General features: G+C 48.2%; 11 protein-coding genes across 11 annotated transcripts, besides 6 other annotated features; 5 read left to right on the plus strand and 6 right to left on the minus strand.

Annotated features, from left to right (window-relative positions):
* Positions 1–1135: 1135 nt before the first annotated feature.
* Positions 1136–2681, plus strand: FPSE_07140 (uncharacterized protein; the record flags this gene model as incomplete). Its single annotated transcript, XM_009260258.1, has 4 exons — positions 1136–1320; positions 1373–1684; positions 1726–2024; positions 2071–2681. The coding sequence occupies 4 exons, from the start codon at positions 1136–1138 to the stop codon at positions 2679–2681; spliced, it is 1407 nt and encodes a 468-aa protein (XP_009258533.1).
* A 496-nt stretch (positions 2682–3177) lies between these two features.
* FPSE_07141 (uncharacterized protein) lies at positions 3178–4884 on the plus strand (the record flags this gene model as incomplete). The annotated part of the gene is made up of 2 exons (XM_009260259.1): positions 3178–3766; positions 4658–4884. The coding sequence occupies 2 exons, from the start codon at positions 3178–3180 to the stop codon at positions 4882–4884; spliced, it is 816 nt and encodes a 271-aa protein (XP_009258534.1).
* A 1278-nt stretch (positions 4885–6162) lies between these two features.
* Positions 6163–6486, minus strand: FPSE_07142 (uncharacterized protein; the record flags this gene model as incomplete). Its single annotated transcript, XM_009260260.1, has 1 exon — positions 6163–6486. The coding sequence occupies one exon, from the start codon at positions 6484–6486 to the stop codon at positions 6163–6165; it is 324 nt and encodes a 107-aa protein (XP_009258535.1).
* A 231-nt stretch (positions 6487–6717) lies between these two features.
* Positions 6718–7812, minus strand: FPSE_07143 (uncharacterized protein; the record flags this gene model as incomplete). The annotated part of the gene is made up of 1 exon (XM_009260261.1): positions 6718–7812. One exon carries the CDS (start codon positions 7810–7812, stop codon positions 6718–6720), a length of 1095 nt encoding a protein of 364 aa, XP_009258536.1.
* A 1381-nt stretch (positions 7813–9193) lies between these two features.
* On the minus strand, positions 9194–13678 carry FPSE_07144 (uncharacterized protein; the record flags this gene model as incomplete). The annotated part of the gene is made up of 4 exons (XM_009260262.1): positions 9194–10900; positions 11058–12537; positions 12592–12616; positions 12670–13678. 4 exons carry the CDS (start codon positions 13676–13678, stop codon positions 9194–9196), a joined length of 4221 nt encoding a protein of 1406 aa, XP_009258537.1.
* Positions 13679–15332: 1654 nt separating this feature from the next.
* On the plus strand, positions 15333–15842 carry FPSE_07145 (uncharacterized protein; the record flags this gene model as incomplete). Its single annotated transcript, XM_009260263.1, has 1 exon — positions 15333–15842. The coding sequence occupies one exon, from the start codon at positions 15333–15335 to the stop codon at positions 15840–15842; it is 510 nt and encodes a 169-aa protein (XP_009258538.1).
* A 131-nt stretch (positions 15843–15973) lies between these two features.
* Positions 15974–16414: a mobile genetic element.
* Positions 16065–16943, minus strand: FPSE_07146 (uncharacterized protein; the record flags this gene model as incomplete). Its single annotated transcript, XM_009260264.1, has 2 exons — positions 16065–16825; positions 16886–16943. 2 exons carry the CDS (start codon positions 16941–16943, stop codon positions 16065–16067), a joined length of 819 nt encoding a protein of 272 aa, XP_009258539.1.
* A 229-nt stretch (positions 16944–17172) lies between these two features.
* Positions 17173–17281: a mobile genetic element.
* Positions 17282–17310: 29 nt separating this feature from the next.
* On the plus strand, positions 17311–18285 carry FPSE_07147 (uncharacterized protein; the record flags this gene model as incomplete). The annotated part of the gene is made up of 1 exon (XM_009260265.1): positions 17311–18285. The coding sequence occupies one exon, from the start codon at positions 17311–17313 to the stop codon at positions 18283–18285; it is 975 nt and encodes a 324-aa protein (XP_009258540.1).
* Positions 18286–18313: 28 nt separating this feature from the next.
* FPSE_07148 (uncharacterized protein) lies at positions 18314–18998 on the minus strand (the record flags this gene model as incomplete). The annotated part of the gene is made up of 2 exons (XM_009260266.1): positions 18314–18905; positions 18991–18998. The coding sequence occupies 2 exons, from the start codon at positions 18996–18998 to the stop codon at positions 18314–18316; spliced, it is 600 nt and encodes a 199-aa protein (XP_009258541.1).
* Positions 18501–18904: a mobile genetic element.
* A 567-nt stretch (positions 18999–19565) lies between the features above and the next one.
* Positions 19566–20291: a mobile genetic element.
* On the plus strand, positions 19576–20046 carry FPSE_07149 (uncharacterized protein; the record flags this gene model as incomplete). Its single annotated transcript, XM_009260267.1, has 2 exons — positions 19576–19618; positions 19700–20046. The coding sequence occupies 2 exons, from the start codon at positions 19576–19578 to the stop codon at positions 20044–20046; spliced, it is 390 nt and encodes a 129-aa protein (XP_009258542.1).
* Positions 20292–21056: 765 nt separating the features above from the next.
* FPSE_07150 (uncharacterized protein) lies at positions 21057–22305 on the minus strand (the record flags this gene model as incomplete). Its single annotated transcript, XM_009260268.1, has 2 exons — positions 21057–21082; positions 21372–22305. 2 exons carry the CDS (start codon positions 22303–22305, stop codon positions 21057–21059), a joined length of 960 nt encoding a protein of 319 aa, XP_009258543.1.
* A 3-nt stretch (positions 22306–22308) lies between these two features.
* Positions 22309–22367: a mobile genetic element.
* Positions 22368–22575: a mobile genetic element.
* Positions 22576–23241: the final 666 nt, after the last annotated feature.

Below are 23241 nucleotides of genomic sequence, written 5' to 3' on the forward strand. Positions count from 1 at the left end.
TGTACAAAACAGCAATTTACTTAGCCTGCCTGGACTTGGGGTACATGACAATTGAGACTCTGAAAGCATAAGAGACGAAATAAGCAGGCCAGTTTAAGCTATTTAGACTAGACCTCTTAGGTTATTTATGTTTACAGCTTACAGCTTGCAGCTTCGAGGCTGAGGTTTCTGTTACAAACCGGGCTTTAGTATGGCATGTTGTGCAGTCGATAGGTCCACAGGCAGGATATCACAATTGCAACAGTGTGTTTAAGTCAATGCCTTGATCCATATTGGATTGGAATATGTGGATGAGACGTACAAGCATCTTGTGTTTGTATGATTGTACCACGCCGCTCATTCAAAAACAGAGCAGTGGCAGCTTAATGACGGGATAGGTAAAAGAAGTCGCTTCTTTAAGTAAGAACTCGCAGTGCTGGATAGAGCATAGCTTGAGATAATTGACTCGACACAGCACGACATGGAGGTGCATTGTGAAGCTTTCTGATACCAACCACGTACCTATACCTGGGGTCCTTGGCGCTGAACATTGCCTTGTATTTCCTTGATACTCCGCCCGAGTAAGATTCCTGGTCGTGAGTCTCGGCAAGTACTGTCAGAATGGCATCGTATACTGGGCCGGGAGTCTCTCACCAAGTACCAAACGCTGGCAATCGGTCCATAGAGCTCAACTTGATGTTTGATGCCGAGATTCATGAGTCACTGGGATATTGTTGAGCAACGGAAAAGTCGTGAGGTCTCAACCAACTTTGGGCAGTTCTTTAGCTCCTGGCGACGAGGTTACATCAGCTCTGGTTCCTCACATGGACGTTTGAGGAGGACTGCGGTTGATTAGTCCGTCTAGAATCATGCTTGAACTAAGCGTTTTGCACAGACTTACAAGCAAAGCATTGGCTATTATTTGCTCTGTGTCCACATCGCAAACTATCTAACTCTGGACTCGAGTTTCATATCGGATAGAAGATCCATGTATTTATTGCCTATTCAGGAAGCGGGGCATTTGTTGTAAGAAGGCGTTGACATCCCCTCCTCAGATAGCCAACTCCCTCTGAATACATCACGCAGAAATACAAGTGCACAATATTAGAATAAAGAAACTACCCCTCAAGAACTGGGTTCATCGGTGTTCTACAAAATGGCTACTCGCACATCACTTCGGCACGTGGGCTGCGTACCCAGACATCTTTTCACCTTTCGCAGATACATCTCAACTCGAGATATGACAGCTACAGACTTGAAGAAGCTCAAAGTCGATCAATCACGATTGATGGAGGCTTTGCACGACACTTGTAAATGGGGAACTGGCCTCAAATGGGGAGAGTAAGTGATCCAATATGCATTCGTCAACCAAATAACAGGCTAACTAGAACAGCAAACCAACTGATACAGGCATGTCACGTCTGGCTCTTTCAGATTCAGATAAGCAGGCCCGAGATTGGTTCGTAGAAACCACAGAGGACCTGGGTTGCAAAGTGACAACTGACTCCATGGGAAACATCTTCGCAGTGCGTCCCGGTCGCAAAGAAGGACCACCGACGTTAGCAGGAAGCCATCTAGACACCCAACCTTCGGGTGGAAGATATGATGGGATTCTGGGCGTACATGCTGGTATCGAAATGCTCAAGGTTCTCCAGGAGCACGATGTAGAGACAGAGTATCCAGTTGGTGTGGTGAATTGGACCAAGTAAGTCGTCAGTCCAAGAATGAACAATACTGACCACACAGCGAGGAGGGTGCTCGGTTTCCAATCAGCATGATGGCGTCTGGAGTCTGGGCAGAATCTATTACCCAAGAAAGAGCGCACAGTCTGAAAGAGGTTGCTGGAAACGCAACAGTCAAGTCAGAGTTGGAAAGAATAGGGTATCTTGGTGAAACACCAGCCAGCTATAAATCCTCACCAATTGGTGCTCATTTCGAACTTCATATTGAACAAGGCCCAATTCTTGAACGAGCGCAGAACAAGATTGGAGTTGTACAAGGTGTACAGGCTTACAAGTGGTTCACTATTGACATTACTGGACGAGGTATGTGTTTTTTTCCAGACGAAGCGTGGCCTTGCTAATTGGTTAGATGCACACACTGGTTCAACTCCTTTCTCTGATAGAGCAGATGCTCTTCTCCTCGCTGCAAGACTCATAACTCACTCACATCGGTTGGCGACCAAGCACAAGGCACTTGCATCGACGGGAATTCTCAACCTTACTCCTGGAAGCACCAACACCATCCCCGGCCACGTCAGCTTCAGTCTTGACATACGATCACCCTCGAACGAGATAGTTGAAGAGCTTGAGAAGGACCTCCGTCGCGATTTCGATCTCTTGGCCAGCGGAACAGACGTGGATGGGTTACTCGCAGGCTCAACACCAGCACTTCCTCTCTCCCTCACATGGCGAACAGACACGATCTCAACGGCAACCAAGTTTCACCCCGATTGTATTCAAGCCGTGAGGGATTCTGCCGAGTCTGTTATCGGGAAAGATGCTGCGGTAGACATTTCGAGCGGTGCTGGTCATGACAGCGTGTACACGAACAAACACTGTCCAACAACTATGATCTTCATCCCATGTAAAGGAGGAGTAAGCCATAATCCGGAAGAGTACTCTACACCTGAGGAGTGCGCTATTGGAGCAGAGGTTTTGTGCCAAGCGGTCGTGCGATATGATCAGAAGAGAGTTCAATAGGTTCACTCATGATAAGTTGTTGCTGCTGCTGCAGATACCATATTAGGAACACTGACCTGACCGCTCAAAGCATAAGAGACGAAAACCTTTGTCTAACTTACGCAACTTAGACTATACTCTGATGTTATTTATCCTTGAACTCAGTTAGTTAGTACAATGTCCAGTCTCTCAACAGTACATTGAATCCCAGTACCTCCCTGATGAGAAGTAATTGCATTGACGAATACCAAGCTCCTCAAGAACAAAGACGAGAGTGAGTATTTCCATATGACGCCATCTTGGAAATGCTCCCAACGCCCTCGAAGTTGGGAGCTGCGAGTTGCAGTATTGTTGACCGAGACATCAATGACGCAAGACAGTGCATGCACTGTGATCACACTATCCCCTCACAATGAATTGCCCCGCTCTCAACATCACCAACTCCTCTTCTCTCGTGTCTCTCCTTCGGACCTTCAAACCTCATCGCCTCCACCCCTTTGTCAGCAGGACCTTCACCATGTCTCACAAAACACAAGAACCGGTCATCACAAAAACCTCGGACCTGTCACTCCAAGAAGCCAAGTGGATAACGCTCAAGAAGATCGAATACGTCGACCAAGTCGGCAAAGAGCGAACATGGGAGGTCGCAACACGAAAGACAAGAGGCAAATCTGGCGTTGATGCTGTAGCAATGGGAAACATCCTCCTCCACCCATCCAAGCCCGCCTCAACTCTGCTCGTCATCCAGTACAGACCACCTCTGGACGCCTACACGATTGAATGGCCTGCTGGGCTCATTGATGCCGAGGAAACAGCCGAAGAAGCAGCTGTCAGAGAATTCAAAGAGGAGACTGGCTATGATTGCAAGGTTTTGAGCGTCAGCCCTGCACAAGCTGCCGATCCCGGAATGACAAACGCCAACATGCAACTGGCAATGGTCGAGGTTCAATTGAGTGAGAATGAGGAGGAGCCCGAGCAGAGACTGGATGATGGAGAGCACATTCAACGAGAGATCATTCCTCTTGCTGAACTGTATGAACGTTTGGTCGAGTACTCCAAGCGAGAGCGTACAGTGGTTGCAGCCAAACTCTTCCACTTTGCCGCAGGTATGCATTTTGCTCAGACACAAAAGTATTATTAAGTCAAGATTAGATAGAAATCAATGCGATGAACAGACGGTCCACAGCTTCACAGCCCGTTCAGTTGCAATATGTCCAGTGGCAGCACCTTTTCAAGTTGTCGCTGTTTGCTAAATTTGCTATATTGTTTCTTCCTCCCTGCTCTATGACAATTGATTCCATAGCGAATTGCTGTACATCGTATCCTCGACATCGAGACGGACTACCCAGGAATAGTTACGTAGCGAGAAACGTCATACGCATGTGATTCATATGATTCATGTAATATCTTCATCTGCACTTATGAATCACGGAGATATCAGATACTGTCACGTATCAACTGAGTGCGCGTGTCCACAGTGAATCATAAGTACAGTCGATTACGTCCCATGAATCATATGAATCACTTGTATACAGTTCTGATTCATAGCCCGAGATATTGTAGTGATCTTAGGTATAAATAAGTCATACATCTACCGTTCAACTTTGACTTCTTTCTTTACTAATTACACTCTTCACACAGTTTGCACTTTGCCGTTTAACTTCAACGTCTCCCCTTACTCTTTATTCTCAAACTGAGATCTATTATTATGTCTCAACAAACTCCCAATGTCGACAACCTTTCCCAGCGACTTTAAGAACTTCTTTTAACTCTGCCCCCCGCAAGTCGAACTCATATCGGGCTATTCTGGAACGATGTTCGACTGAACCTGACTGAACCTGAGCATCCACCTTCGTCACCTGTCAGTGCTGCAAGTCGAGCCGACAGTTCTGCATGCGTTCTGCAATCCCGCCAAAGTGTAGTCGACAATGCACTCACGGCGCTTATCGCAGTGCCTGAAGAGGGCGACAACAGCACCAGAAAGCTGATACAACTAGGTCGCCAATGGTGCCGAGATCGACTCAATACCTACCCCAGAGAGCAGAGCGAGAGCGCTACAGGCTGCTGGATCCATACAGACAAAACCAGTGGTCCCAATGGAACAGGATACGTCAGGGACAACATGAGAAACACGCCTATGCCTGGCGGCGAGCCTGGAGAGAAGATTGGAGAACAGTTCAACATTCATCAAGTTGCCATCGCCAGTACATGCCGGAGGCATTAGGACGATGGTGGATAAGTGTAAGGCAGTAATGCTGACGTGGCAGTTACGGGTAAGCCGGTCCAAATTCCACCCTTCTTTTCTCATGTAGTCAATAGATCCAGAACGGGCGTATAGATCCTTCTTTGAACGTCGTGCACCATGCTACCTCGTCTTGCTGATGGACGGCGTGATCAGATTCGAGCCATGTCAACAGATGGAGACTTCAGCCTATCTCATTTTTACACATAGAACCTCGGGTCCTTCCCTGCCTGCGCGTAATGTTTTTACTAATTACAAGTATAGTGGTGGTTGGAAAGCCGTTACAAATGAAAAAATATAACGCAGATGCTACAGTATGTATGGTGGATTAATAACGAACAGTTTGTAAAGGATAATTCCGTTTTCGCCTTCGAAGCTGATGCCTCAGACATCCTTGTCATCAGAAGCCACTTCTAACCTTTTGAAGCAGTCCTGCAATAGATCTACTGACAGCTGTCGACTGGGGTCGTTATCTAATAGTATCTCTGCTTCGATCGCAACTACGTGCTCGAGTATCTCAATTGCATCCTTGACCCGTCGGTCATTGAGGTATGCTCTTGCAAGTTCGTGCTCTGATGCCAGTCGATCATGGTCCTTCTCGTCCAGTGTCTCTTTCCGAACTTCCATTACATGCTTGAGTATCTTAATTGCATCCTTGATCTGTCGGTTATTGAGGTATGCGCTTGCAAGGCTGTGCATATCTAACATATCGCCTTCTTCTCTGCAAGACACAAACAAGTAGCTGCAAAGTATGCCAATAGCTTCTTCCAACTTGAAAGGCTTTGCATCAGGTAATATGGATTGGGGAATCGCCTTTGGTTCAATACAAGATACGAATAATAAGATGTCAACGGCAAGGTGACTTAACTGTTGGATCTGATGGAAAGACACAATCCATGTTGTTCCTACTGCATTCTGAGAGCCTAGGTATCGAGTGTTATCTCTGAACTCTTTGTCAAGGATTCTCATGTCCTGGTTCTTGGCGTCTCTCAAGAAGCCTAAATATGTCCGTATGGGCGCTTTATTTCAATTGAGGTACGCGGCAGCTTGGGTAATAGCCAGCGGGAGGAAGATCAAATATGAGAGCAGCTCACCGGTCGCTACTTTATCCTTAAGCAAATGTTTTTGAACTAGAGACCTTTCGAAAAGGTTTATCGCTTCTTCTTGATCCATTTGCTCGATATAGATCACGTCGGCTTAAGCGAACTCATCCGCGACTTGCCCAGACTGTATCGTCAACAGGATGATACCATTCTCATTCTAAGGAAGATACTCTTCCAAACCTGGCTTCTCAGCAGATCCAAAGATAAGCTCCTCGTCATCGGCATTATCAATGATTAAGAGCCATTTGCCGGCTTTATCTGAGCTGAGGTGCTGACGGACTAGATTCTTGACATCCTCTTCTTCACTACTCTTCTGTAAGTCAAGCTTGTTTGCCATGTCCCCATACGCACGTTCTGCAGTTTCAACGCTCAGAACTGGCACCCAAAAGATCGAATACTCTGGTCGTTTCTCCTTGATCCGGTAGGCAAAACGCAGTGCGATTTGAGTCTTACCGACCCCACCCAGACCGACAAGCGCCATCCTATGGGTCTATTCCTGGCCGAAGGAAACATCTTCCAGTGCATTGAGAATGGCTGTACGACCAGTGAAACGTTTGTTTTTGGTGAACGGGATGCAATAGCATGATTCAAGAGGTTTACCTAATGAATCGTCAGTAGCCTATTCTATCCATATGCACAACTTGCTGATTCCAGATCAGTTACCAGTCAGTCTATGGCTATTTTCTTGATAGTGGTCTGTACACGCATTAGACTAAGAAACCTCTTCAGAAGACGACGGTGTACCATTCTTCTGGATCAAACCTTGATGTCCATCATGCGCTGCATATTGTCCTAGGATGGCCTTCGCCACAGCCGCGGCAGTAGCGGCGGCAAAGTCTTGCCAGACTTTGTTCTTGTGGCTATCTGCATAGTTGCAGATCCCCTTGACAACGATACAAGGAACTTCGTCCCATGCCCCTGCACCTTCCATCTCGAACGCGATGAGGTTGTGTTGGGCTGCGATTTGGTCCCGATCCGCTCCACTCTTCATGACTGTGTTGCCCGACCCAATTCGACCGATGAACACCCCTGGGCGAAAATTTCCACCCGAGATAATCTCCTCCAGGCGCTCCCTGACAGTCAGATGGGCGGGATCACATCCGGTCGCGGTGCACAAAGCCTTAGAAGCTGACTCACAGAAGGCGTTAGGATCATCACACACGCTGCACCCCTGTCGATGCCTGTGAGTGTATGTTGTAGGATATAGCTTGTCTTCATTCGTTCCGGGATATTGGTAATTGGCTTGGCGTCGTTCCCTTTTGGCGGCTTCCTGTAGATCCTTCAAATATTTCGACGCATCATCCTTCAGCCACTTTCTCACAAACTCCGTTTCGAGCACTGCAAGCAGACTCCTTATGTCCTTGTTGGCTCTCCCAAGACTGTCTTCAACATTATTCTTCACAAAAAAGTGACCGGGATATTGCCTGCCGTAGTCGTATTGGACGATAACTTTACTGACTATAACGTCGCCAAGATATGCATCAAAATTGGCGATGCGGGGTATACCACTACAGATGCCGACGAGGAGAGCGAGGTTTAGGCCAGTATAGCTGGACCGTAAGCTGGCAGTTGCAGCCGCTGCATTGTTGCTGCCCATGTTAGGAAGAACAACCAGAACAACGTCGTGCCCCCCGATCCGTCCAGTGATATAGCGATTCGTGTCGCCATCAGCTCGGCCGTAGGGACCGCGCTCCCTGTCCCAGAAGTGATCGAACAGCAGGCTGACGGCATCGGCCTCGCGGGGTAGAGCGCATATGATGGCTACTCGAAAGCTTCTACGGTCGGTAGGTGGTCCTTGAGAAGCCATGGCGTGGTTCTGTGGTTGTGGAAGAATGGAAAAGGCACAAAGTGGACGCGATTGAGGGGCTTTGTGTTGGTGCCTTGTATCGTCACGTGCGGAGCTGAACTCGTATCAGCGTTCTCCTAAATGGCCATATTGCTGGCGACTAGCCAGTTGGTCCAAGAGTTCCGATCGAACAAATATAAGCATGATCGCAGCGCTGAGATCGCTTCAGTATGATAGCAGATGGAATGGGATCAGCCAGAATCCATCTACTAGCGAAATGTTGGAAGGATTAATTAACTATAGCCTGCCCCACCCGCCGGCCCGTGCCGAAGTCGTACACCGCAACAAGGATCTAGTATGTTGCGGAGATCTTATGAACTGGTTTTCTTGCTACCTTGCAGCTACTGTTGCCAATTATGAAGAGACCCTGCTGCACCAGCATAAATATTTCTTCAGACGCTCGGTTGTTTATAGATGTGTCAAGGTCGGTGGCTATCTTGGATTGCTTCTCGAAAGATCACGAAAATGTCCCTGATTGACTAGAGATATATGTTTTTGTTTTGTGTTAATTACACGGCCGTTCCACCGAAAGCTATGACCCGGTTCTAACAAAGCACAGCTATCACGTGACGTCTCAAAAGCATGCGTCCAAAACAAAAAGGACACGTGTCTTTTTGGCCCCTTCTAAGCACGCAATCGCTTCGCCCGGCTTGATGCCTTCATAAACAGTGCAAAAATTCGCCTCTCCAGTGACTATGCAGAGCCCAAATCCCGACTTTTATGAAGGCAACTATTTGGAGCTTGACTACCGAACCCCATCGCTCCCCGTATTCGATAGCCCAAGCCGAAGCCTCGCTGGCTATAGTCAAGCGCCGGGAGACAAGCGAAAACTGCCGTTGCTTCAGCTAAGCGGCTGGGACTCTGACTTTGAAGATGACGAGACAGACCCGACTTGTACAGTCCCGGCCGAAATCAGAGGCCGCCCTGACTTTCTACAAAAAGTTTCTGAGCACGGACCAGAATATGGCTAGTGTGGCTAGTGTGACTAGTTGCAGTGCGCGGCATGATTTGCTCTACCTTGTCATAATGGCCACTTTTGTCGCTTACGGTTGTTGCCGTAAAACGGTTGCTTATAGCTGTAGAAAGTCGGCATATTTCATCATATACTCTACTGTGTGCCCGGATATCCAGAATGCGCTTATTTCTTATTCTAACATACTCAGTCATATTGTGATGCTGACAACAGACGACGAAAAGCATAAATTAATAATCCTATAGCAATAGACGCTAGAGTCAGTAGCCAGATGACGGATGAGCACTGTTATGCTTGTGTAATGATCTCTGCCTTTATATGAAATGATATGCACTGTACTGTAGAACCACTTCCCGGGTCGATTGCAACTTAGGGCACCCTCATCTTCTCAGTAGTTATATCCATCCACTGCTCCACGTTCGCCATAGAAATCCTCAAAAACACGACTCTTCCTGATCGGCAACCTATGACAACTGTGCTTCCTGAAACAGCTACTTGTCCATTGCGGCATTCAGGAGGCAGCCAGAGCAAGTCTTTTCCCGCCGCCATGACCCAGGTGCTATCTGTACAGGCAAGCATTGGGGCGTCTGAAGACTGCCCCGACATAGCAGACCTTCCGCGAGACTCTGGGCCATCTGTGAGACGAAATATGCCATGATTTGTGGCAACGCCACGCCCATCAGGCGTAAAAGAAAGAACATCTACATAACTATCCAACAGAACAATGTCTTCGCACTTCCCCGTCTCTGCATTCCAGATCCGTATCGTCTTGTCATAAGAGGTCGATGCCACCATTTTCGAGTCGTGCGAGAACACTGCCGATGTGACCAAGTCGCTATGGCCCTCTAGCACTCGCTCGCACTCACCCATGTCTGCATCCCATATCCTTACTGTCTTATCATCGGAGGCTGATGCCACCTTTTTCGAGTCGTGCGAGAACACCACCGACCTAACCGAGTTGCTATGGCACTCTAGCACTCGTTTGCAGTCGCCTGTCTCTGCACTCCAGACCTGTATCGTCTTATCCCCAGAAGCCGATGCCAGCCTTTTTGAGTCATGCGAGAACGCTACCGAGTTAACTGGGCTACTATGACCCTGTAGTACTCGCTCGCATTTGCCCGTCTCTGTATTCCAGATCCGTATCGTCTTATCATACGAGCTCGATGCCACCTTTGCCGAGTCATGCGAGAACACCACCGACCTAGTATCCTCACTATGGCCCTTTAGTACTCGCCCGCACTTGCCCGTCTCGGCATCCCATATCCTTACTGTCTTATCATCAGAGGCCGATGCCACCTTTATCGAGTCGTGTGAGACCACTATCGACTTGACCCAGTCGCTATGGCCCCGTAACACTTGCTCACACTTGCCTATCTCTGCATTCCAGATTCGTATCGTCTTGTCGTTAGAGCCCGATGCTACCTTTTTCGAGTCGTGCAAGAACATCACCGACCTAACCGAGTTGCTATGGCCCTCTAGCACTCGTTCGCGCTTGCCTATCTCTGCACTCCAGATCCATATCGTCTTATCATCAGAAGCCGATGCCACCTTTTTCGAGTCGTGCGAGAACGCTACCGAGTGAACTGGGCTACTATGACCCTCTAGCACTCGCTCACACTCGCCCGTCTTGGTATTCCAGATCCGTATTGTCTTGTCATACGAGCTCGATATTACCTTTGTCGAGTCATGCGAGAACACTACCGACCTGATATCCTCACTATGGCCCTCTAGCACTCGCTCACACTCGCCCGTCTCTGCGTTCCAGATCCGTATCGTCTTGTCAGAAGAGCCCGATGCCACCTTTTTCGAGTCATGCGAGAACACTACCGAGATGACCCAGTCGCTATGGCCCTCCAGAGTTAACAAGCATGCGTCCCAGTTTTCTTCAACCTTCGGCAAACTTCTTATCCATTTAGGAATAACGCTCTCGAATGTCCTTCTTATGATACTCTCACTTGGTGTAAAAGCCAGACAACAGTAAACCTGCAGCGGTGCTTCAGCTATCACGGTAGAATAAGCCTGGACAAATCGAACTGCATCGGCCATAAAATTTAACAGGCTCGAATCTTTCCGGTTCTAAGGTCTATTAGCGGCGTCAAAGCTCCAGTCCATAAAGACAAACCTCCAGCCATCTTGCCAGTAACCTGAGTGAGCCGAGACATTCCTTAATTCGCCCCAATAAACTCATCCCTACCAGCCAGTGCAGCAAACTCGTCCCCAAAAAATTATATACTTCATCTTCATTATCTGGCTTAGGGTCACACTTGGCCTGATGGTAAGCCCAGTGCATGCAAGCATATTGGAGTTGTGAAGGCACACATTTCTGCAGGTGCTGAAGATCCACTGCGGATTGACGCATTCCTGGGAAAGAAAGGTCGCATATGTTTTCTTTTAAACTATCGCGCATGATACGCAAACATTCTTTCGCTAGCTTTTGGTGAACGATTTTCTCGTCCACCCAGAATTCTGTCGTCTCTTCATTCTCGGGATCAATAAGATAGTCTCGAAATGATAAATGGAACAGTCGCACCAGTGCGTCAGGACTTTTCGGAACATCCAGGACAGAATGTAACATCTTTAACCGAGTCGTCACGTCGTCAATGTCTACATCGAGAAGTAGCGCTAGAGCCTGTGCTGACAAGGGACTTGCCAGAGTAACAATGGTACCAACAATGAGACGGAAGCTCTCGATGATGTTGAGCTTCTCTCGTTTTGACCTACCGACGACTTGTTGCTTCAGAACTGGCGAGTAGGTCATATCAAGTTTGGAGGCGTATCCGTTGCTAGTGTGCAGTACACTCTGTAGAAGCACATCGGGGCTTCCAAGACATGAGTCGTTGACGAATCGGCAGAGGGTCGCGGCAAAAATAAACAAAGGCACCGCTGCTGTCGTGAGCTTCTTGAGACTGGCTTCCCCAGGCCATTCCACTGGTAGGTTCCGCTCTTCTGCTGCCTCATTATTGAAGATGTTGCGAATGTTGGCGAACTCATGCCGAAAAAAGACAGATATGTCGTGCTCAATAATCGATTGTGAAATTTTGTGCAATATCAGGTCTTGATGGGTATCGCCGATGGCGGAAAAACCGAGACGTACAGGAAGTTCGGGTCTACTAGTGACAAACACTCGAACATATAAAGAACCTACAGACCTTAGGGTAGAGAAAAGCTCGAGGAGAAGCTTGATATCTTCATCTTTCTCACACTCATCCAACGCGTCGACAATAATAACAACCGACGACCGGTGGGACGCTATCGTTGCTGCCTTTGACAAGGGGTCGTGAATGAGGTTCCCGAACTGGTGTCGGACAGCCTTGTCAAAAAACGTCGAATCGACGTTTGCTAGGCTATTGGAAACCTCGGGTATCTTTTCGGCAAGGCGGCGAACCACTGTCGGCACAAATTTAGCCAAGTTCCCTCGATCCATCTCTCCTCTCTTGAAGAAGAAACTAGCGCCAAGGTCGCGCTCCTTATGCCGCCTTTGGGAAACGGTGCGTGAGATGGTAGACTTCCCAGTCCCCGCCATACCATTAAGCCAGAAGATCGTCTTTGACTTGGGGTTATCAATCCACTGGTCTATCTCTTCGAGCAGCTCTACTCGGGTACCGGGCAAACAAGTTGGATTATGCTCTTCCGCCTGAGAGTCGAATGAGGCACCCTCGGCATTCGGGAGACGATCGAGAATGATGCGATTGTTCATGTCGTTCATATAATTCCTGTGATGAGAGATCTAATTAATAAAAATTCAAACACTTCTATTGATCACTTACTTTAAATGGCCCACTTTTCTATCAACTATTATTTTGTTGGTCAGCGTAATCTTCTGAACTGCGTGATGTTGGACTAACGTGTTTGAATAGCTTCAACAACTTTCTGTGTCGCTTCCAGCTGTACAGTCGGAATATACTCGAGCAGCTCCACTGCAAACGCTGCCGCTGTAGCAGCAGCATATCGCTGCCACCGATCGTTCTTATGCGAGTCTACATAGTCACAGACCCCACGTATCACAAGACACGGAAATCGATCCATCAGGCCAGCAGCTTCCATCTCCACACACAGACACTGATGCCCGGTGTCTTCTAATATACTATCCCGGGTGGCTGCATCCTTGATCAGTTTATTCCCAGAGGCAATGATCCCGTAGTGAATCTCTGGGTCAGGTGATTCTCGCTGGTCTCGTTTCACCTCCCAGGCAGAGTCACACTTGTCGCAGTTACTGCCACCGACGTGGTCGTGTTTCGAATCAAACAGGCGATCATTCTCAGCCCCCTGATAAGTGAAGTCTCTCTTTGGACGTGTCATACCAGGGTTGGCCTCTAGCATTACCTGGAGCAGGTCTGGCACCTTAGACGGTTCGATCTCATGCTCTGCCTGTAAGCTTGCCAGCGCATGGAGTAGTACCGAAGGAGGCTTGTCAAGAGCGCCCTTCCGCTCCCAGCTACCATTCGCTTTCGCCTTTCCCAAATCGAACTGCACCACGCCTCCAGTTGTCCCGTCAGGCTGACTGACAACAATGTCACCTAGCCGGATGTCCCGCCCTTCATCAGGCCGAGCGATACCTCCTCCAATGCCCACCAGCAACCCGATCCGGATATGAGGTAATGAGTGGATCAAGTTTGACGCCGTAGTTGCTGCCGATGTGATGCCGTAGACTCCTGCTGGGAGCGACGCGATCACAACGTTATGCTCGCCTATCCGGCCCCACGTATAGGAGTTCGTGTCAGATTGATGCTGGTCAAAGCCTTCGGGCGCGTCATGACGATCGTGCAGCAACGCGGTCGCTGCGGCTCGTTCGATAGGGAGGGCAGTAATCCACCCGATGGTATAGAAGTCGGGGCTGTTGAGTCGTGTCCTCATCCTCGAAATCAAGGTTCAGATCCACAGAAACTAGGGCCTCAGTCCGAAGTCTTTGATGCTAGTGCTGAAACGATAGTATAAGATGCGGGGTCGCTTGCTCAATATACGCACACGTGTTCGTTAAGGCTACCACAAGCGGACTAATAGCTGGTCCGACAAAATGGTTCTTTCAGCTAGGACTGTCTGTTTATCGATAAGAGGCATAAAGTACGATACCGGGTACAGGGTAATCGAAGGGTAGTGTGCTCTGTTTTTAGCCCTTCGAATGGGATCGCATTCATCAATGGCAGCCTATCGCGCGGAGTCAACGAGGTTCAGTCCTCCCAACCATACATAATCCACGTGACCTTAACGCCATCTGTAAGATTGTAGAAGCTATTGCAGGTAGCCATATTGGCCATGTGTTCAGTCTTGAAATATCGTTGTAAATGAGAAGAAAAATTCATCAGAAGCATCAGACTGGGGTTTGAATAGAATCAAGCAGGCCCAGCACCCTGGAGTAATTAAGGACGGCACGGCAGTCGTGACGTATTAGTCCAAGGCAGAATGGTTGATACTCTCTTATCGATAAGTAATCGATAACAGCTTCACAATGAGGTACGAGGCCAAAGGAAAGTGGGGCTACTCTGTTTTTAGCCTTTCTTTGGAAAAAAGGGCGCGTCAAAGGAGGGACAAAGAGATCAAAGGAGGGACAAAGAGATCAAAGGCCATGGGTTTACGCTGTTCAGACGGACAGAATGTTCTAGCTAGCTGTAATCAAGTGTTACGAAGCATCTTCCCATGTGTTGCTATCGCGTTTTCATTCTTCCATCCCTCTCGTCATTACCCATCGTTTAGATGCCCTAAAGTCGCCGCTATAGAGGATGATAGTCAGCCGTTTGACCCAACCCAATGGGACTACAACGATCTCGACTTTCGCACGCCTTAACTATCAGGCACCAACACCCACGCCGTAAGCCTCGCTGACCCAAGCCCGTCGCCGAGCCAGCACCAGAGATCCAGATTGCTGCTGCTTCAGTTGGATGACTAGGATCCTAACGACACATATGACAAATATCCTCCCACATCTGTCCATTACTCGATCGAGTGGAAGCTGCAGCTGCGCAAGGGAAGGCTTTCTAAACTTACAAATGACACAGAACAGAACCTTATACTGACACCCGGCGCTTTCTGGGAGATAACTCTCAAAAATAAAGTAAACAGGCTTTTAAGGCAGAAAACTCCGCAGGGTAAGAAATATATACCCGAAGAGACCATCGTTATCATCTCCGTTACCAACCGCAGCAAACGAGACCTCACGAAACGATTCGACGAGCTTAATATCAACTGGCAAATGGTTGAAGAGCAACTCTACAAATAGAGCCCTCTTTTTTGCGTAGGAAAGAAACTTAGGGTTAACATTTCGTTCATCTGCAATGAAGAGCATCAAGGCTCTAGGGTAGTGCAACAGCAGGGTGGTCACGGTAGTGCAACGGCCCGACAGCTGGCTCAGAGGGACCGGCTGCTTGAGACTCAAGAGGCTGCTGGCTAGCCCCGTGTCTGGAAAGACGTGTATGATCTCATGCGATGCAACGGAAACCTATGCCAGGGCACGTACTGCTTCATTAATAAGTAAAGAAAGCATATCGAACTAAACACAAGCATTTTGACCAAGATGGTTGAATATGCAGAACAAGGTAATAAGCTAAGGACGCACAGGGACGTGCCACCCTACCTTCTCGACATGATCTACGAGAAGGAAGGACTAGACGGGGAGCGGAGAGCGAAGCAAAAAGCGGCCAGCTCAGAGAGTAATCGTCCAATCAAGATCGTAAATGTCTTGCCCTCACCCTATAGCCATCCTGCTGCGGAAGGGTGTACCCCACCATTATCTAATTCTAGCATCGTTTCAACAACGTCGGTAGTGGACCTAACAGATCTGGTCATCCCGAAACCGATCGACAGGGCCGTAGATGATTATACCGAATGGCTCTGTGACCAGGTTGAGGACAAAAACTGGAAAGCAGGCTTTCGCAGCGCGGGTAGCATCACGAAGGCCGATTGCCTTGACCTAAGGCACGTCTATCAAGATCGGGACATCGGCTATCACGTCAACCAAGGCGTCAAGGCAGGCATCGCCAGGTCGTTCGTCCAAGACATCAAGACGTGGGCTAACAGTCTGTGATCCTATAGTATAGATCATATCAGACATCATCTACGCGTTTAGTTTTATGTATTGCAGTAGTCTATTTATTAATTTATGTCTCTGTCATCCGTCATTAATTTATTACTTGATCTATAACGCTTACTCCTTGTACTCGTCAATAGCGAGCCCAGCGTGACGGAAGTAACCTCTAGCGCTCGCTATACGTTTCCCCACAGCATCTACACATGCCTGCAGGAACGCCTAAAAGTCCTTCCTAAACGGTTCAGATAGTTCCAGTCCAGGCTTCTTAATGAAGTTCTCTAGCTCAGCAAAATACTCCTCAATCGGGTTAAAGTCCGGCGAGTACGGAGGCAAGTAAAGAAGTTCAACCCCAGCTTCGGCACACATTGACTCTAGCTCGTCCTTATGGTGGAAAGATGCATTGTCCATAATAAGCACAGACTTCGGCTGCGGCCATCGTCCGCAGCCATATAGCAACTGCTCGATAAAGTCCTTGAACAGAGCGGCATCAGTAGACCCAGGATAGACGCAAGCCAGCTCTATACCTTCTTGCGTATAGGCAGCGAGGATCTGATACCTCTGTTCGCGGTTGAGCCTGCTAACCTGGACGGGTATCACTCCACTCAGAGCCCATCCTTTGTTGCAGTAGCAGACGCATCTATCGGCACCCGACTCATCGATAAAGATCATCTGGTACGATTTGTATTTCAACAGTTTGTAGAGGTATAGATCTCGGAGCTGTAGGTTTCTCTGCTGCGCAACACAATGGCAATTTTTTCGCGTCCATCGGGCATCCTTCAACGAACGACTGATGGTGGAAAGCAACACATCGTCCTCGAACTCATCACGCAGGAATGTAATCATCTCGCTCCGATCGGTGGTGGGGTGGTCGGCGAGCCTATCAAGCAGGGCATCTCGCTTGTAGGGTGTCACCTTCTTGTAACACCCAACGCGGTTTGAGGGTGCCTTTGTTGATTCGAACAGCCGGTACCTGGCGCGAGCTTTGCGGACGGTTCAAGGGTCGCAGGGAATGGCTTGAGCTATTTGTTTAGTCGCTTCACGACGTTGGATCATAGCCTGTATCTTCTTATGGTCAGCATCGGACAGTCGGGGCGCCATTTTGGGTCAGCAAGTCAGGGTTGATTCTGGACGCGTTGGAGTGGATGAAAGTTGACTGCTGTCATTGTCAGCCTCCGCTAGCATTTTGACGTGTCAGCATCGTCAGTGGAAAATCCCATTTCTGACATTCGACGCTACGGGCACTGTACAAGCCACACCAGCCACGGCCTGGTTCGTGCTCAAAAACTTTTACTAGAAAGCCAGGGCGGCCTCTGATTTCGGTTTCCACTGTATTCACTATGACATTGAATGGAAGTTACAGCTAAAGAAAGGACGACTGTCCAAGCTTGCAGAGATCACCGAACAAGACTTAACTCTAGCCCCCAGTGCATACTGGGACCGATTCCTTAGCGCTGAACTCGACAAGATGGTTGCATCCAAAGTGCCTAGCCCGGAGCATGAGCCGGTCGAAACTATAGTCGTCATATCCGTCGATAAGCGCAGCGAACGAAATCTGCGAAAGCAATTCCCGGGGTTGAGTATCCAGTGGAAGGCGATCGAAGATAAAATACAATCATGGAGTCCGTTGTTCTGTGAAGGCCATAAGTTGAGGTTGGATATATCTTTTATCTACAAGGCTACAGACCAAGTAACACAGCTTGCAAATACTGGCGGGTGGCAGAGCCGTCGAGGGGCCATAGGCAGGCAATTCGCTGCCCGAGACCGACTCCTCGCCGAGCAGGAAGATACTTCTGGCAGTCGTCCGGTGTGGAACGATGTCTACGAAGTCTTCCATTGTACAGGTGTTCCGTGTGTTAATGCAGGCTTTTATTGTTGGCGCGATCCAGTCAGTAAGAAGCACTTTAAGCTCGACTCGACCCTTCTAAACAAACTCGTCGATTACGCCGAAGAAGGCAGGTTGATGAGAAACCATGACCATGTGCCCGAAACAATCCGTGAACGAATCTTTAAACAGGACCAGGAGAATCTAGAACGGAAGCAGCTGAAACGTAAGAGGGGCGATAGCTTACCTCTAATCAATATTAGTGTTTCTTGTCTAGGATCCCACGGTGAGGCTCAGCAGGACCCTCCGACTGGGGCACATGTCACAGCTGCAGGTAGTAGGGTAGGATTCAGTAGACGGGCCGTTGATATCGTCATTCCCTTGCCGATCGACAGAGCAGGAATTGCCTACTGTGAGTGGCTGTGTGGACGAGTGGAGAGCGACTACTGGGAAGCGGGCTTCCGGCAAGCGCATCGAATCACGATGGAGGCGTGTTTCGACTTGAAGTATGTCTACCAGGTTCAAGACATTGCATTTTTCACGGATAAAGGCATAGCCTTGGGCATCGCCCTCTCGTACATCGGCGATATCCCTGTGTGGGCGGACACACTGAAATGACAGTTGGACATTCGTATTTTATCCTTCTCTAGCTCAATTGATCATCGTTATCTGCATAACCTGAACTAGGAGGATGCTTAACCGTTAAGCCAGCGTTCCTGAAGTGTCCTCCAGAACTATCTTGTCGCCCACCAGCAGCGACACAGGACTTGATGTACGCGCCAAAGTCTCTATGAAAGAGATCGATGTGCTTATCCCATCGCACCTTTGCATACGCCTTGAGTTCGGCGAAATGCTCCTCTATTAGGTTCGTTATAGGCGTGTATGGTGCTGTAAAGACCTGCTTCACGCCTGCCCTCTCGCACATCTCTTCGATCTCTTTGGAACAGTGAATTGTAGCATTATCCATGACGAGGACAGATCCCGGCTCTGGCCATCTGTTACAGTGACGAAGTAGTTGCTTGATGAAGTCCACAAAGGTCTCGGTGTCAGTAGAGTCCCGATAGACACGCGACAGCTTGATGCCTCTCTGTGTATACGCAGACAGGACTTGATACCTCTCCTCCCGCTGGAACGTAGCTGTTTGCCTAGGAGTGATGCCTTTTGGGGCCCATCCCTTGCGTCGTAGTCCGACGGTCTTGTCCATGCCCGACTCATCAATAAATATGAGGTGATACGATCTATACCCACCAAGCTTCAACCTGTAATTATAGTAATGCTGTAGTTGTCGATCCCGCTGCTTGGCGACGCGGCGTGTGTTCTTACGACTCCATTTAATCTTTTTCAACGTCCGGGTGATGGTTGAAGGCGACACTTCTACACCAAACTCGTCAGCATTACTGCCTTACACTTATCCACAATCGTTCTAATGCCTCAGGCAGCATCCTGGCCAAGAGGCTCTGGAAAGTAACCTTGGCTAGTGCGCCTACGTACTGTACCACCCCACAATGACCCCACTAGCTTAAATTTGTGTTAGTGAGGTATGGTAACGTGTTTGATAAGTGAGTGGGTCATCCAAGTGAGTGGGTCAAAAATCCCTCATTCTACATCATCTCTATCAGATCAATTAATTCTCAATCAATAAACATGCCGCAGCCTTCAAATGAAGCTAGAATCCTTCTTGCCCTTTAGGCCATTCAAAATAACCCAAAATTAAGTCTACGACAGGCTGCAACTATCTATAAGGTGCCCTTTGAGACCTTACGTCGCCGTCACTATAGCATTGAATCGCGAAGCAATATTATCCCGAAGTCACGGAGACTATCTGATCTAGAGGAACAGATAATAGTCCGATTTGTCCTTGACCTAGATTCGCGAGGATTTCCCTCGCGACTCCGTTTTGTGGAAGAAATGGCCAATTCCCTGCTTACCGACCGAGACGCATCACCAGTCGGTAAGCGATGGGCTCATAACTTCGTTAAGCGACAACCAGAGCTAAAGACACGTTTATTTCGCAAATATGACTATTAGAGAGCTAAATGCGAAGACCCTACTATTATTCGTAGCTGGTTTCGGCTTGTGCAGAATACAATTGCGAAATACGGTATCCGATCAGATGATATATGGAATTTTGATGAGACCGGTTTTATGATGGGCATTATACAGTCTGGAATGGTCGCTACAGGCTCTGAAAGGGAAGGAAGGCCAAAATCAGTACAGCCTGGAAACCGTGAATGGATTACTGCAATCCAAGCGATTAATGCAGAAGGTCAACTGATCCTGCCGTTTCTTATTGGTACCGGCCAATATCACCTTGCCAATTGGTATCGAGAATGCGATCTTCCCGGCGATTGGGTTATTGCAACGAGCCAAAATGGATAGATAAATAACGAGCTAGGTCTTGAGTGGCTAAAGCACTTTGATCGATCTACAAGCAACCGATCAGTTAGTGCCTATCGTCTTTTAATCCTTAATGGTTACGAAAGCCATTACTCTGCCGATTTCGAGAGATATTATAAGGAGAACAAGATTATTACGCTCTGCATGCCGGCTCATGCATCTCACCTACTCTAACCTCTTGATGTTAGGTGCTTTGCTGTATTAAAACAGGCTTATGGTCAATAAATAGAGTATCTCATCAGATGCTCTATAACCCACATTTCTAAGACCGAGTTCTTTAACGCTTTTTATGCTGCTTTTAAAGTCACTTTTACTGAAAGCAATATACGAGGGGGTTTTAGAGGGGCCGGGCTTGCTCCTTTTAACCCAGAAAATGTGATCTCGAAGCTTAATGTACAGCTACAGACTCCAACGCCTCCCGAGGAAGCAGCTGAACCTTCTGCCCTTTGGACTTCAAAGACCCCAACAACAGTAACCGAGGCCCAATCTCAGTCTGAATATCTCGAAAGACAAATCAGAAGGCATTACAGTAGCTCTCCAGAGTCAATTATTGAAGCTTTAAAGTCTAGTACTAAAGCAACAAAGGCAGCTTTACATCAACTAGCCTTAGTAGAGGCTAGGTTAAAGAATCTTGAAGAAGCAAATAGGATATTAAGCCGTCGCCAGAGGGCTAAAAAGACTAGACTACAGAAAGGAGGGACTATGACTGTAGAGGAGGCATCACAAGCAATTGATCAGATGGATGTTGATACGCAGGTAGTGGCTGAATCATCGAGGAGTGGTGGGCGAAGGAGGTCGGTCGGACCGGGTGTTCGGCGTTGTGGTGTATGCGGCGAGACCGGGTATAATGCAAGGACCTATAAGGTAGATATTCCAGCCTCTGGTGATGAGTATAGTGAGTAGTTTTAATTGATCAGATAGTCTATTGTAGTTTTATCTAAATATAAAATCTAAAGGTTGAGATTTTTAACCCACTCACTTGGATGACCCACTCACTTATCAAACACGTTAACTAAACCTGAAAATTACTGTACAACCATTAGCTAATTGAAGCCGCTAGATTTCCCACCTCTGCCTAAACAACAAGTGTTTCAACCCAGATCAGTTGACAATTGAGTTGGAAGTAGCCAATCGACAGCGCAACGCATGCAGGGGCAGTCATCTTTATCGCGCCTGATGGCACGACATTCCATCCATGTACTCACACTGTGTTACGACCCAAATAACGAAGTCATGGGTACCCCGCTTTTTCGGTTGTGGGCATTGTCGTGCCATGTGTCCCATTTGGTTGCAGTTGTAACACTTACACTTGCTCAGGTCCCGTTGTTGTCCTGGCGTTTGGGCAGCTCCTAAGTCTATTGGTCCTGGTTGCGTTCCGTACGAGATGTTGTTCCCATAGTTTCGTTGTCGTGGTTGAGAGTTGCGATTGTTGCCGCTGTTGTTGTTTCGGTGTTGGTTTGGGAAGTAGGGGTTGTAGTTGCTTCCTTTCCTGCCGGCATTCGTCCTCTCTCTTCGGCGTTCGTACTGTCGTTCGTCGATTTTGACGGCTATGGTGATATACTCCGTGAGGTTGTCAGGTCTGTCGGCCTTGTACAGTTCGTCCTTGACTTCTTCCTTAATACTGCGGTAGTATATTCCCATGAGTGCTTCGTCGTCCCATTCGGTTTTCGCTGCGAGTTGTCTGAATTTAGCTGAGTGAGCTGTGCAAGAACCGTGTTGCTTTAGGGCTAGGATTTCGGCGGCTGCTTGTCGTTCTTCGTTGATGACTCTGAAGTTGTCTTTGAGGAGTGCTTCGAAGTTGAGCCAGTCTGCGAAAATGTTCTGAGTTTCCTGGTCCTGTTGATTATAGTCGTTCTCGAGGTAGTCCTTCCAGATAGGTTCAAACCAGTCTTTGGCGTCTCCTTGGATCAGTGGTGCAGTGTACAGCATCTTCTTGGCTGCTGTATCCAGCTTGCGTGGAAAGAGGCGGAAATGTCCTTTCATTCGGGTTAGGAATGGTATGACGTCCGCGGCTTTTCCTTTGAAGGGTTCCGGGGTAGTTGGTTTGATGGCTTCTCCAAGGTCCCGTTGGTTGTCCACGGAGGGGGCCGGTGGTGCTGCTGCGGGTGGTTCGTTAACCCGTGCTTGCAGGGTGCGAACAGTGTTCCGGAGCATCTGGAGCTCCGCCATCATCTCGGCGTTGCTTGGGGGTGGTCTGGTGTAAGGGGGAGCTGGAGCGTTGTTGACATTGTTGCTGGACATCTTGACAGTATGTTATATTGCTCAGTGTAGACGCGGTACGGTCTGAACAAGAGCTATTAACGTGTGATGGTTGGGCTTTCTAAGGGATAAACTAGTCCGTACTGAGTTTATGTTGGCAGAGTCGTAGGGCGTAAAGTACTGAGCAATGCGAGTGTCACGTCTCTTGATAGTGAATAGAGCGGGTAAGGCGTATTTCAGGTAAAGATGTTTTACTGATAGCTGGTGAGCTAAGTTCTATCTAGTACTAAAAGAATGTCCTATATATACTAGTCTAAGGGTACAAGGCAATAGGTATTGTCTTGTATCGATCGTGGACCGAAAGTTGAATGTGTCGGTCCTAGACCGTGGTGTAAGTCTTTCGGTCCAACATTGATTGGTCTGACGCAAATGTTACAGTGGGTCTTCGTGAGGACCGAAGGTTGACGATTCGGTCCTATGGTGATTGGTGCGATGGAGGGGAAAGGGGGAGACTGTAAAAGCGAAAAAGCGGGGTACTCATAACTGTGTTATTTAGGTCGTAACACACTGGTTTCTGGTACTAAACCCAGGGGAATAGAAGAACCAACCAGACACAAGAACAGTCCACGATGTATCCTCCCAAAATTGATCTGCAATAAAGAACAGGCAGGGAAGTACATTGAGATAAAGGGCGATGAGAAGCCACAAGTGAGAACAGGTTGTAGAGAGGATTGAACAGGACGATAAATGAGGTTTCCTAGGGGGGGCCTCGATATTGCTTGACGGGGGATTGGATAAAGAATGACGGAGAGTCTCGGTATTACTTAACAGGAAATTAAATAATGAAAATAATAAACTGATACCTTATGATACCCTATACCCCTCCTCCTCGCAGGCGAATTCCTCGGCGACGGTGAGGGCTACGGAGACGAGGCCTGCTGCGTTGGAAAGCCTGCGTTTTACTCTACCTGTCAGTGT

The sequence above is a fragment of the Fusarium pseudograminearum genome, chromosome 4 (genome assembly GCF_000303195.2).
Source record: "Fusarium pseudograminearum CS3096 chromosome 4, whole genome shotgun sequence".
NCBI lineage: Eukaryota > Fungi > Ascomycota > Sordariomycetes > Hypocreales > Nectriaceae > Fusarium > Fusarium pseudograminearum.